Raw genomic sequence first — 14935 nt, forward strand, 5'->3', positions numbered from 1 at the left:
TGTGTTATTACTTATTTTAGAACTCTTTTGTTTTATTAAGAAAGAAAGAGATTGTAGAGTCCATCAGTGATGGAACGTCACTGATTGAGAGCTGTCACTTTTGACAGATAGATATTGATATGCATCGAAAATGGAAACAATGTTAAACAGCTAGTTAAATCTGAATGTATGCAAAAAGGGGATTAATAAAGACAATTGTAGTTTTAAACAATAAGTGTTTTGATTGAGAATCCGTACAGATATCGATAAGAAACCCAAGCGTGTAGCGTACTACACTATTTAAATCGCTTATGTTGGTACTATGGTTCTTTGACAGTTCTTTGTCGTACATTTTGGTAATGATTTGCGAAACAAATTGATTCCACTCGCTAGTATGGGAGTCCCGTCTCTTAAAACGTAGTGATTATATGCTCTGGCAGACGCGGAAATCAGACGCTTAATTCAATTAAAAGTCATCCATTACTGTAAAGTAAAATAACTCGTATTTCAACGGAATAGGAGCGTTATCAATTTAAATACTGTAACTCGCGTCAATGCCATGCGCTCATTTATCTGTCATGACCATACCATAGGGAGCGTGCATGAACTGTAGGAGGCAGCACAGGAGCCGTCAGATTTTTGGCGCGAGGCGTAAATGTGATGTTTATTGTTCCGATGTAGCCCACAAGATGGCAGAATCTACTATGCACAAGAAAACACGTGACGTGTAAATGTACATGTTTATTGTTCCGATTCAGGCCACAAGATGGCAGACCCTCCAACGCGCACGGCCCCTATAAAGGTAAAGGACGCTTTAATTTTTTTTTTGTCATACTCAATTGAACCTTATTGAGATTTCTTATCTAGGGAAAGGTGTTCGTACCAGACTAAAGACGGTCCACATTAGATAGTAAAAGTGGGGCGCAGAATCTCACTCGCACGTGTTGCCAATGTTAAATAGATACAATACAATACAATACAAATATACTTTATTGCACACCTCAATACAGAAACAGTACAAATATTACAACATATAAAGAAGAGGTAAACAACAGGCGGTCTTATCGCTAAAAAGCGATCTCTTCCAGACAACCTTACCACTATGGTAGTATTTATATCAATATACTACTGAAATTATTTAATTTATTTACCTTCTTATACTACTTTGGTGCTATATTCAGAATATGTTTCAGAGCGGCTACTGGGAAAATCGAAATTCGTCAAATGCGGGCATTGTTCTCTGTCACTCTCATTACGTGTTAGTGAGAGTAAAAGAGAAAGATCCCCGCTATTTGCGATTTTCGGTTTTCGCGGTAGGTCCCCTGATATATTTCAAATAATTTGTAAATAATTATAATGTCAATATTACTAACTATTAATATTGTCGTAAATTTGAATATTATAAATAATAATAATGATTCATATAGATTAGCATGAAATTACGTATATATACGTAGTTGATTCTATATAGGGTGGACAGGCATTTTCATCAGTAAAGAAAGGCGGCAAATTTAAAAAATTTTGTTGCAATCACAGTTACCAGTTTTTAGTGTGAGCAGGCGTGAAATAAATAAATTAAACTCGTCTCTTTCACTAGCGTAAGACAAAGACATTATATATAGGTCACTCACGTAGTAATTATATGCTCTTTGGCTCACTCTAGCTATGTTTGAAATGAGACAGTATCTGGTTGGGAAGCAAGATCGCCGATGAACATGTTGTATTAATATATAATAACAGTAGGTAAAATCAAATTAATCAGACAGAGATATTTCAATAGAATTTTATTAATAAGGCATAAGAGTAAAATGTTTACATTTTTTATGAACGAATTCTAAATTAAAATAACATACCTATTAAAATTGTAATCAACTATTTGTACAAAATTAATTACATTTCACATTAGCATTGGTTTATTTCATGTATGTACATATACCGAAAACAAGTAATACAGTACAGGCCCACATCTCATTTTTAGGGTTCCGTAGCCAAATGGCAAAAAACGGAACCCTTATAGATTCGTCATGTCCGTCTGTCTGTCCGATTCTGTCACAGCCACTTTTTTCCGAAACTATAATAGCTATACTGTTCAAACTTGGTAAGTAGATGTATTCTATGAACCGCATTATGATGTTTACACAAAAATAGAAAAAAAACAATAAATTTTGGGGGTTCCCCATACTTAGAACTGAAACTCAAAAAATCTTTTTTCATCAAACCCATACGTGTGGGGTATCTATGGATAGGTCTTTAAAAATGATATTGAGGTTTCTAATATCATTTTCTTCTAAACTGAATAGTTTGCGCGAGAGACACTTCCAAAGTGGTAAAAAGTGTGTCCCCCCCCCGTAACTTCTAAAATAACAGAATGAAAAATCAAAAAAAATATATGATATACATTACCATGCAAACTTCCACCGAAAATTGGTTTGAACGAGATCTAGTGAGTAGTTTTTTTTTAATACGTCATAAAATTTAAAAAAATTTTTTTTCATCAAACCCATACGTGTGGGGTATCTATGGATAGGTCTTCAAAAATGATATTTAGGTTCCTAATATCATTTTTTTCTAAACTGAATAGTTTGCGCGAGAGACACTTCCAAAGTGAAAAAATGTGTGTCCCCCCCCCCCTGTAACTTCTAAAATAACAGAATGAAAAATCTAAAAAAATATATGATATACATTACCATGCAAACTTCCACCGAAAATTGGTTTGAACGAGATCTAGTGAGTAGTTTTTTTTTTTAATACGTCATAAAATTTAAAAAAATTTTTTTTCATCAAACCCATACGTGTGGGGTATCTATGGATAGGTCTTCAAAAATGATATTTAGGTTCCTAATATCATTTTTTTCGAAACTGAATAGTTTGCGCGAGAGACACTTTCCAAAGTGGTAAAATGTTGAACAAGATCTAGTAAGTAGATTTTTTTTAATACGTCTTAAACGGTACGGAACCCTTCATGCGCGAGTCCGACGCGCACTTGGCCGCTTTTTAATTGATATTGTAATTGTCCATTTTGTTTATGCATCTCACATTTTGTCTAATGAGACCAATTAGAGAGGCGGAATACCATTTAAGTCGACATTACGTTGTTTACATTGATACTACGTCACGTGACTAGTAAGGTGACTATGATGAATATTGATAAATAGGGATATTTTTTTTATCGAAAAAAATAATTGTGTCGTTCTTCAGAAAAGGTACAACAGTGTCGCTTGCCATAAGGACGCTCTGATAGGTTATTCGTATAAAGATACGAGCAAATTTCGTCCTTATGGTAAGCGACAATGTGGTACCTTTTGCTTGAGAACGTCACAATTAAGGAACTAATTAACTGTCATTTAAATTAGCGTTCCTCGTTACTTTGAGGATGCTTTATCGGGATATGTGGTTACTATTCACGACTTAAAAATCAACCTGTATATAAGATCCACTTTGCCCCAAGTTATATTGTATAATTCTATTGTAGCTCACCAAGGCTCAAGGAGGATCACACAAAAAAGCTAAAGAATGCTTGGGTAACTGTCCTATCTTATCTTAGGTGTTGTGTACATTAAGTTTTAGAGTAAAGAAAAATAAGTTGTAATAACACCGGTAAAAGCATTTTTTATTACTAAAAATCGCATACATTTTACTTAAGTTTCACCATGACGATTATTGGTGCGATTTTCAAGGCCAAAATTTCACTAATTTATGTACCTACTGTACATAAAACGAATGATATATCAGACAACTAAGTATGTTAAAAATGGTTAAAAGCAAAAAAGAGGGATTCTTCACATGAAATACCGATAATTTTGGACTACCTTAGTAATTCAGACGAGTATTACGTGTCTGAACACCAAAAAATAAGATGAGTAGATAAGTCAGCGATTTGGTGGAGTGGATCCATTGTATTCTATTTTTTCTGGCGATTAAGCCCCGCCACTCTTACTAATCTACTTGACTAAATTTTTAGTGTTCAGACACGTTTAGTATTTAAAATACTCGCCACTTGACTAAATTAACGTAGTCCGAACCAGTCTTTCATTTTAAAACACTGCCTTCTCACTGTCACTCGCTCGCGCCGCTCGTCTGTAGTGATTTTTGGTCAGTTGACCGATTTTAGTTACCTAAAATACTTGCTATTTGACTAATTACTAACGTAACGTAGTATGAACTATAGGCTTTAGGTACAACTCATTATAACTTTCTTTTATATTTGTTTTTGACTTGCTTGGCTTATCAATAACAGTTATGTTGATATTTCATCTTGCTAAATCCCATGTTTTTGCTAGAAAAAGTTCTAGGAATAAAAATAACATTTGACGGACTTACATTGGCCAGCAATTAAAATATGGACAAGTATTTAGGTACTATAAAATGACTGTAATCTAATTTACATATTGATATTATAATAATAACATTTAACTATAGCAGTAAACCAGTATATAATTCATTATTTACATAAAAAGTTACCAGTAAATTACATTATATGAAATTCAAAGGTTCCTAAAATATAAAAAGTGTAACAGGGCAGTTTGCCAATATTTTTAAGTGAATTAAATTTAACAGAATAAAATAGATATTTTCGCTTTTTTTTTTCTATTTCATGTTTATAGCAAACAAATGTAGTTCTTGAATTGAATTTGCATTTCATACAACTTTTACAGCAGACTGCAACTTATACACTCATAATTTTTTGCTACCTTGTTTTTCACATCAAGTACTTTATACCTGGCTTAACATTAAAACCTTTATAGTAACCATTCAATATCAGTCTTTTCCCATCACCAATGTTCCCTAGTTCCCACTCCATTCTGCCGAACGACACATCTCAGCTAAAAGATCGTCAAACTCTTGCACGGAACTCTCATACAGTTCCAAGTCTTTTGATAAATCATCGTTGTTTTCAACATTTTCCTTAACTGAATCAGAGCTCTTAATAGAAGCCAATTCGTCAGCTAACTTCAAGTGAGGAGCATTAAAGAAATCTTTGTAGAACTCTGCTAAATCTCTAATAGGGTGGTTGTCGGCGAAAGGAAATTGAAGCAATTTTAATGGAGGTTCAGTTTCACTTCTGAAACCGGCAAATTTTCTAGGAGGCATCTCAAACGACGTTGGACTCTTTGAGAGAACAGTTGTGTCCAAATCCTGTGTGCTCTTGGATTCTATGGGGTATTCTTTGGGAGGCGTTTTGACTCTGGGCCTCTCCCTCTGCCTACACTTAGGGATAGGTATCTTTTTAAAGAATTCCTCTATAGCCCTCTGAATGACTTCATCATCAACAAAAGCAGCTAACCGTAATGGTTTATTCAGGTCAACTTGTTTAAGAGGCTTGTATTCTTTATCTTTCTGTTCTTTTTTCTTTTTGCACTCAAATATTACATGCTTAGGACTCAGTTCAAAGTGATCACTCTTTAACAGTAAGGTCTTACTCTTATCTGTTCGATTAGGTGAAATTGAGAAGTTGGTTCTGTAAGCAACGGAAAAACATAGGCCTCCTAGAGGAGTTTTAAGAGTTCCAGCTTGGATGTTTTTCACAGAATCTCCTAACGATTTAACTTTAGGTTCTCCATTATATACCCTGTAGAATATAGTGAAAGATTCCATTCGTTGTTTTCGTGATAAATGATAGGCTGGCGTAATCCTCGTGATAGTTATCAAGGACTTTAAAAGTATGCCCATTCGAAAATAAACAGTGTTCATTGCTTTGAGAGAAGTATCAAATTGTGTCTCATCGAGTCCCAAAGTCCACAGTTCCAGCACCATTTCGTCGCCATCTTCAGTTTGCACTGATATTTCAACATGCAACTGTGATCGTATAGTTTCCAGTACTCTGTCTGATGGCAGAGCATTTTTGGTAGCTTGGTTGACTTCTGGAGAGTCTGGTATTTGGAGATTGAACCAATCAGAGTCAGAAGTTAGAAGCTTACTGCTCAGCTCAATTTTTACTCCTTTTCTGGATTCTACTATGACCTGAACTCCTTTATAGGCGAGGAATCTAGTGAATTTAGTAAATTCGTTCTTGTCACTGAGGTTCGAGAATGCTGCGTCTGGTGCCATGGTAACTACTCTAAAGCTTTTCTCGTAAACTTCTATTCTTCGTCCGCTATACAGTTCTCAACAAGGTTCCTTAAATTAGGATTCTCCATTGCGGCCGCAATACGCTCCTTGTCGTTGATCTGTTTGTTGACTGAAACAAAGAGATTTTTGTTTAATTATTTATTTTTGTGGCTCAGTAATGTGAAATGGAATGTCCTGTTCACCGGCCTTGTTACTTTAATCTGTGCTGGATACAACCATCTCACATGTACAAGTGTAATTCGACAAGAAGATTTACTAGCGCCCACACCAATTCTAGGAACTAACAAGGAAGGGTACCCAACTGTCCGACTCCGATTTGATTCATTTTGATATATGTTATAGAGTAGTCTAAAATAACGGACACGTATTTTTTTTTAGCTGCCCAAACTCAACCTATTGGGAGAAATTGTCCTCCAAAGTACTAAAAAGATACTAAATTCAAAATTCAAATTCAAAATTCAAAATTTTATTCTGCAAGTAGGCCTCAAGGGCTCTTTTACAAGTCAATACAACATTTACAGTAACATCATATAGTGACATGAAAAATACATAACAACATTTTATAAATACAACAGCCAATACCTGGGTAAACATTACATTATAATAATCTTAAAATAAATAATTACTACAATACAATAGAGATGTATAGTCTCTATGGTTAAAAACACATTAAATCTGGAGATGTAAAAGGTCCCCAATGTCAGAGTACTAATATTAATAAAATTTGGAGGTGTAAAGTCTCTCCTAGTGTCAAAATAAAATTTATACTAAATAAATAAACCGCGTCTGGACTGTTAAACTAGCAGTCTCATAAACTAATGCTACATTCTGTACATAACTAGTATGTACCAAGTCAAGTATATTATACAATATGACAGAGACGTATAGTCTCCACGGTTAATACATTAAGTTTGGAGATGTATAAGGTCCCCACAGTCTGAGAAAAATAATAATACACAATAATAAGATTTGGAGGTGTAAAGGTTCTCCAAATGTCAAAGAATAAAAAAAATAAAAATTGTATGAAATACATATTTCACGTCAAGAGACTGTTAAGCTAACAATCTTAAAACTAGTTCTACAGAATACATAACTACTATGTATTTAATATGTCAATGTCATCATCAAAATGACTAAAACATAACAAACATTAATACATAAGGTTGAACAGCTAGAAACAACAGCGCCATATGCCTCTCCGGGACACTGCACGCAAAACTATTACAGCTTTTGAGACTGGATACTTGGCCATGATTCCGTGTCTCCCAAGTAGTCATCTATTTTATAGTATCCCTTTTTGAGAAGTGCATTTTTGACGTATTGCTTGAATGAAGTATAGGGCAGGTTCCATGCCTCTAAGGGTACTTTGTTATAAAATGTTACACAGTTTCCCATGAACGATTTTTTAACTTTCTGTAGACGAAACTTGGAGACTACTAACTTATGTTTATTTCGCGTATTATAACTATGGATATTAGACAGTTTCTTAAAGGACTTTATATTCTTATGCGTATACATTATCACATCTAGTATGTATTGTGAAGCTACTGTGAGAATATCTATTTCCTTGAATCGTTCTCTCAGTGAGTCACGAGAAGCCATGTTATAAATGGATCTGATTGCCCTCTTCTGAAGAACGAAGATGGTTTCTATGTCAGCTGCTTTGCCCCACACCAGTATGCCATAAGACATAATACTGTGAAAGTAACTGAAGTAAACTAGGCGAGCTGTCTCCACGTCAGTAAACTGCCTGATTCTTCTTACTGCATACGCGGCAGAGCTCAACCTTTTCGCCAGGGCAGATATGTGAGGGGCCCATTGCAGTTTACTATCTAAAGTAAGGCCCAGAAAAACCGTATTCTCGACAAGGTCCAGCGTTTCGCCATTTAATGTGATGATAGTTTCAGATTTTCTTACATTCGGCAGCGAAAATTTGACACATTTCGTCTTTTTCGCATTAAGAAGTAAGTTATTTGCTGTGAACCATTCTAGTACCTTTTCCAAAGTTTCATTGACTTGGCTATAATCGCTCAGTTTCCTGTCAACTTTGAAAATTAGTGAGTTAGGAAATAAAATATATAACAAAACACGTGTACATTATTTTTTCCTGCTCTCATACATATACTCAAACAAGCCATTAACTAGCAAGTTGCTTGAGCATCACTTTCTATAGGAGTTAGAAGATTTAGTAACTTTTTAGTACTTTGGAGGACAATTTCTCCCAATAGGTTGAGTTTGGGCAGCTAAAAAAAAAATACGTGTCCGTTATTTTAGACTACTCTATAACATATATCAAAATGAATCAAATCGGAGTCGGACAGTTGGGTACCCTTCCTTGTAAGTTGCCAAAGGACCCTGGACTGCTTACAGATGAAACTTTGACCGATCCGAATCCTAAGATAAACCAGACATCTGGTGTGTCTACACGATGTTTTTTAAAACTCTGTTAACTTCGGGTATGGCTCTATGGCTAAGTATATTTAAGGAAACTGAGTAGCATATAGTTGCACGAATTTTAAATTTTATATTATGTAATTAATAGCTACAACAAAGTTTCAACAACTGAAGCTTGGATATTATATTTAAATCCACCAAACAATTGAAAACTATGAGATATAATCAAGGACATTTCGAATACTTACGTTTAGTAGCAAATGTATAAACTCATACCAAAGAGAATTTGAAATAGAGGTGGATTGTCAAAGGAAATTTAGTAGCTACAGTAGATTTACTGGCGTATTTCGACACATTAGTAAAACTTTTAGAATGCCGTTTGAGTTTGATCCTTATTGTTTCACTGATATGTGTTAAATTTGTTAAAATCAAAAAGTCGCGCCACCTTACCAGGTTGTACCTTTGGCCTTTGATCTATTAGATTTTATCACTCAAAACCTTTGTGACAGAATTTAAGACCTAAGTAGATTAATCTAAATCAAAAGCCGCAAGCACCCGCAATAGTAAGAAAACCCAAGTTTTAAACTTATTTTATGGTGATAATAAAGTAGTTTATATTGAGAAGCAACATGGGAGTGTGACCAAGCACTTGACACATTTCAATATATGTATATGAATATGATCTGTTATATTGACATATTAAATAAGATAACAATATCATTGTCTGAAGTTTGAAGGTTATGGTGGAAAAATAGTATTTTAGACATATGAAAGTTTGTAAAAACTATGTAAAACAATATTATAAAATATTTCATTTGCATGTTTAAGAAACTCAATCTCCAATCTGCCATAGCCTTTGTTGAGCAGAGTATGTTTTCTGGCTGATATGAAGATAATTGTTTAATTACCCTTACATTCATTTCAACCGTTTTAATAGATTCAATTTCAACTTCAACATTTATTCAGCAAATAGGCCACAAGGATACTTATACACGTCAACATGGAATTTACGTACAAGCAAAAACAAGCACAACAACAATTATAAAATACAATTAATTGAAAATATAAATGCAAACTACAGTATTATTGTTTAAAGAAAAAGTAAGTAATATATTATTATTACTTAGAGATGTATAAAGTCTCTAAATGTCGAATTATAAAAAACTAAAATAATAATAATAATAAAAAACACAAACAGATTAGTTAGAGGTGTTATTGTAGCAAAAACAAAACAATTGTGAAGCTAACATGTGAGAGTTGTGAGTTACAATACTTACAATCATAACTATACATTCATCAAGGTTTTTGGTTCAGGAATGACTTCGTGTATTTATAACTTTGTTTATAAACATTATCAAAACATGTAAAATTATTACCAAACTATGGATTAAAAACCAAGCTTGAAATGTGCTTAGAAATGTTTTATAGGTTTTACCTATTTTTTGGCTAATGTAAAACATTCCCACACCAAAAACCCCAATGTATGGTTATAACAGCAAGCTGACTATATGTAAAAGCAAAAAGGGCCTTTTTTTCAATTGTTTTTTTTTTTTACAGATTTTGATAAAAATTGATAGGTTTGAAGAGCTCTTTGTTTATTTCGAGTTTTTCCTTTTTTGCTTGTCATTCTGGTCGGAATAAACATGAAATAAACAAAGGACATATGGTGAAACTGTGCTTTTATTTTACAGAATAGGGAACACTATGTAAAATACAGAATAGGCCAAACATTTCTAATTAATGTTTCTACAATTTATAGTTTTCTTAAAAAGGTGCCACAATACTATGTTGTTACAGTGATTTGAAAGAATTATAATTTTATAAATTATAATGGTAGAAGACTATATATATAATCTTTTCATGTTATCTGGTTGACTATCATCACTTGACCTTTTTATCAAACATTTACTGCTGATAAACACGTTTTATGCAAACTTTGCAAAATAGTGATAACTTTTATCCCTTGGAGTGGTAGGCGGTCAACTCCCGACCAATTTTGTCATTTAAATTTCAAATTTGATTAAGTGAAATAAAATCACAATTCCAATAACTAATCTTAGTGGAGTATAAGCACTTAATAATATTAACATGCAGGTAATAGGTAGCAACAAAAATAACCATATTTATTTTTATGATTTGTGAAAATATGTTTAAATATGATTTAGACCAATATTTCTTGTGTATTATTCAACACTGGCAGTATTTGTATTGACTTGTATTTTATCTTCAATTACATTGTTAATGTTTTGAATATGAGATATGAATCAAAGTATTAACAGTTAAAGATTGAAATGGGTTAAGCCAAGCCTTGATAAGTTCCAAGGTGTGAAATGAGTTTAAAAAGTGCAACACGGAATAAATCTATTGCAATGAGCGATCTAACAACGATTTTACTCACTTTCATCTTCAGTTGTATGTGCGCCTTTTTTGATATAAATATCCAGTTTTACAGGATGGTGCAATGATCGCTGGATTTTAATCCGTATACACAGTCCTATGAGCGTCGCCAATGAACAGTGAGGCACTGTCGGATTGTATTCAACACGAATAACAGGCACTTTGTCTTCCGTTGGATCCTTCACGAAAATACCTTCTTCGTAAACAACCTTCAAGTCTTCCAGGGTATTTGGCTTCTCAGGGTCTCGTATGGTCCGCAAAAAGTCTAAAAACACCACAGTTCAGTTAAAATAACACGTGGAATAACAAACAGTCTACTATCCACATATACTTCATAAAAACAAACCATAAATTGTTTCTCTCAAGTCATTCTCGTCATTGTAACCAAGCTCTTGTAAACTTGCACTTTTGTCCATATAAGCTGGCTTAGCAAGCTCCACTGATGGTTTCTGTGTGTTATTTAAAGAGAGTTTGGAAAAAAACGATATCATATCGTTTGTGTTATGTATTTATTAATTTATACCTTCTGTATTATGCACAAGTCGGACATGTTTGTGTTGTCAGGCGCAAAGTGCAGCTATCCATAGACTAGCAAATCTTTCTACGATATGTTTTTAGCGTCCAGGCGGGACAATCAAATTGACAATTTGGTCAGAAGTTAATAGAGAACTTGCAGTATTTTTATATCTGCTTTCATTCTAAATAACCCCACCTAAAATAGTCCAGTATATTATAACCAATTCTTAAAAATATTACCATTTACTGGGAAAAACATAGCTGGCAGAAGGAAGCTAGAGTCTGTTCGTCTAATACATACCAAAAACATCCTATCCTCACAGGTCACAGTATAACCATATACTACGAATTATTTGTGATTTTTTGGCATACTACATATATCCGTCACGGGCGCGATTTTTTTAAATCATGAATTGTTTTTATGGAAAAAAACTCAAAAAATTTCAACATATAGTTGGTCAAACCAATTTGTCAGTAAATAAGAACAAAAAAAACTATACTCATCCTTTTCTTTTGGATGCTAGTACTAGTGTAAGACAAAGATAGTATGACTCCCTCTGTCTATGTTTGAAATGAGATAGCCCTTTGACAAACTATAAATCGTCTATAACTTAGCATAAACTAGTGAGTATTATATTCTTTGGCATAAACACATTAAGCAAAACCAATTTCAATAAAAAAAAATCTTGTATTGTTGACTTTGGTTTTTGTGCTTTTTCCATAGAAACAATTAATGATTTAAAAAAAAACCGCACCCGTGACTTTGTGCCCGTGACTGATATATGTAGTATGCCAAAAAATCACAAATAATTCGTAGTATAACCACTTGTGAGGATATTACGGTTTATTTAGAGGTTCTTGAGTAATAATGATTTCGTGTTCCTGCTTCATACATTTTTATTGAAAAAATTTCGTAACTCGACATTTTTCATTCCAAATCGTCTGAAATACATAGGTTACCATAACAATGCAGGGCAAACCCTATTTCAATAAAAAAAAACATAAAAATAACAACTTCGGTTTCTATGTCAATGAGAGCCGAATTTCAGCCCACAGTGCGTCATCTCAGTTCAGTGATACCACTAAAACAAAATGAATTGTACATGGAGGGCCTACCGCGAACCACGTTCGACGTGTTGCCTCTCTGTCGCACTTGTGAATTCGTTCGTAAGTGTGACAGGGAGGCAACACGTCGAACGTGGTTCGCGGTAGGCCCTCTGATGCCATACCGTGAAAAACGACAATCAAATGTCTTTATTCTGAGGGCCTACCGCGAACCACGTTCGACGTGTTGCCTCCCTGTCACACTTACGTACAAATGTACAAGGGGGCTTACCGCGAAAACCGAAATTCGCAAATTGCGGGGATCTTTCTCTTTTACTCTTACTAAGACGTAATTAGAGTGACAGAGAAAAATGCCCGCAATAGGGTTGTTTCCAATTTTTTGAAACGCTTGTATTACGTTCTATATTAACTAAAAGTTGCCCTAAAATTCGACTTTTATACTAAAAACGGCTTTAAATATGTTAAATTAACAAAATATATTTGGACGGATGCATTCGCGCCCAAAACGCTCTTTGAAAATTAACATAGGTATATATATTTCTGTGATCTCGGAAACGGCTCTAACGATTTCGCTGAAATTTGGTATATGGGGGTATACACTCGATCTACATTAGTCGTATGTTTGGGAAAACGCGTGTTTTCGAGTTTTCATGCGCTTTTATTTCGACGCAGAATATGGTCGCTAATTTCGTATTGCCGGCCACTGGCAGTCTGGTCCAGCGGGTTAAGACGCGGACGGCTAGAATAGTACATTACGATACAAGTGCGAAAAATAGGAAATTCGAAACGAGTGGCGAATTACCTATTCGCACATGTATCGTACGTTTTACAGTACATATGGCCCTTTAAATGTTCGACACAGTAACGTAATATGCTACTTCTCGCACTAGTGCTATAAAGTAGCCCCATATGTACTGTAAACGAGTGTTACGGGTTCGAATCTCGCCCGGTGACTAACTTTTGTTTTTTTTTTTTTTATGTTCAAGTTTATATATCTTTTTTAATTTTTATTGTTTTAGACAAGTTTAATTTAGTAAAAAATGTAGTTAAGATTATCACCTATACACCACCATATTACAATAAATAGTTATAACCGAAGCAAAGCTCGGTCGCCCAGGTACTACATATAATTAAATATGTCGGGCAGTAAACCAGTATTTACTAAATATGAAGATTTACTGCACGACATAATTAATTATATGTATATAATACCGACGAATCAGGAATACGACGAACCAGGAACAAATCATTCGGCCGTCCCTATGGCGGTTTCAGTATCACACTGCCGCCGCACTTCGTTAGAAGTGCAGAGCGACGAATTCGCGGGCGGTGACGACGGTACGGTTTACTCGGAACCGCGTTTATGCACAAAAATCCGTGCTAGCATACCCTGCGACCCGCACTCCCATCTGACCCATCTCCGCCCGAAAGCGCGAACCATCGTGCTACTCTCACCTTCGCACGAGGAGGCGGACCCAATGTGTTGTTATTTGTTGATACCGCTCCATAGTGCGGAGCAGTGTGATAACCGCCTATGCTGCCGCCACGCTCCAGATCGTCGGCGAACGCTAAATAGTCTAGACAGGACCAACAAAGGCCCTTCATTGGCTTGGCATGTATGCGGCATTAAGAGCCCTTAATCCTTGGAGCGTTCTCCGATTTCACGAAATAACGCTCGATAGATGGCGTTGGCGCTCGGTACGCGAGCGCCGGCAACGCGACGCGCGTTTCAATGCAGACTAGAATAATCTTGATAGTTTTCAATATAATTTCAAGCAACATTAATTTTAGTGTCATATGATATCATATGGGTACTCTTTATTTTATTGTATAAGCACAGTAGTTTTTTTTTTATGTACACTACTACTAAGTGTACAGACTACAGAGTGTACTATAACCCTTGCTCTTTATTCTGTCTCTTTCACACCAATGTAAAATGAAGAAGTTACTAAATGACTGCAGGTATAAATAAAGTATATTAGTGCGATAGAGAGACAGATAGTGTTTCGTTGTCGTATCGTAAACGATTGGCATGTTGGCCACACACTTGCTTAGTGCCTAGCCAAAATACCAATCGTTTGCGTATATTAGTACGATAGAGAGAGAGTAGTGTTTCGTTGTCGTATCGTAAACGATTGGCATGTTGGCTACGCACCCATGATACCTAGCCAAGATGCCAATCGTTTGTGCATATTAGTACGAGACAGAGACAGATAGTGTTTCGTTGTCGTATCGATTGGCATGGTGGCTACGCACCCATGCTGCGTAGTCAAGATGCCAATCGTTTGCGCACATTAGTGCTATAGAGTTTCAGTGTTATTTGAAATCACGTTAGGGTTTGTATTATTATTTTTGACCCGAATGAAGTCCATCCAGGTTCTTATGATGGAGTCAGGAGTTGGTCACCAGAACTCCTAATCTACTCATTATAATTCCATCGTGCTTGGGCTCAAAAGATTTGCCCTGACGAACACCATCGATCTAGATGAGGTCCAGGGTCTCATGACGGAGTCAG

General features: G+C 35.1%; 1 protein-coding gene across 2 annotated transcripts; it reads right to left on the minus strand.

The window, feature by feature from the left end:
- Positions 1 to 1746: 1746 nt before the first annotated feature.
- LOC133516223 (MIP18 family protein galla-1) lies at positions 1747 to 11432 on the minus strand. Of its 2 annotated transcripts, XM_061849036.1 has the most exons (3): positions 11186 to 11432; positions 10841 to 11104; positions 5909 to 6157 (listed from the first exon to the last, which is right to left on the minus strand). In XM_061849036.1, exons 1-3 carry the CDS (start codon positions 11328 to 11330, stop codon positions 6060 to 6062), a joined length of 507 nt encoding a protein of 168 aa, XP_061705020.1. In that variant the 5' UTR covers positions 11331 to 11432; the 3' UTR covers positions 5909 to 6059. The 2 variants fall into 2 exon arrangements, with proteins under 2 accessions (XP_061705019.1, XP_061705020.1); XM_061849035.1 differs by lacking the exon at positions 11186 to 11432 and having other exon boundaries at positions 1747 to 6157; positions 10841 to 10982.
- Between the last annotated feature and the right edge of the window lie 3503 nt (positions 11433 to 14935).

Source organism: Cydia pomonella, chromosome 3 (assembly GCF_033807575.1).
Source record: "Cydia pomonella isolate Wapato2018A chromosome 3, ilCydPomo1, whole genome shotgun sequence".
Classification (NCBI taxonomy): Eukaryota; Metazoa; Arthropoda; class Insecta; order Lepidoptera; family Tortricidae; genus Cydia; species Cydia pomonella.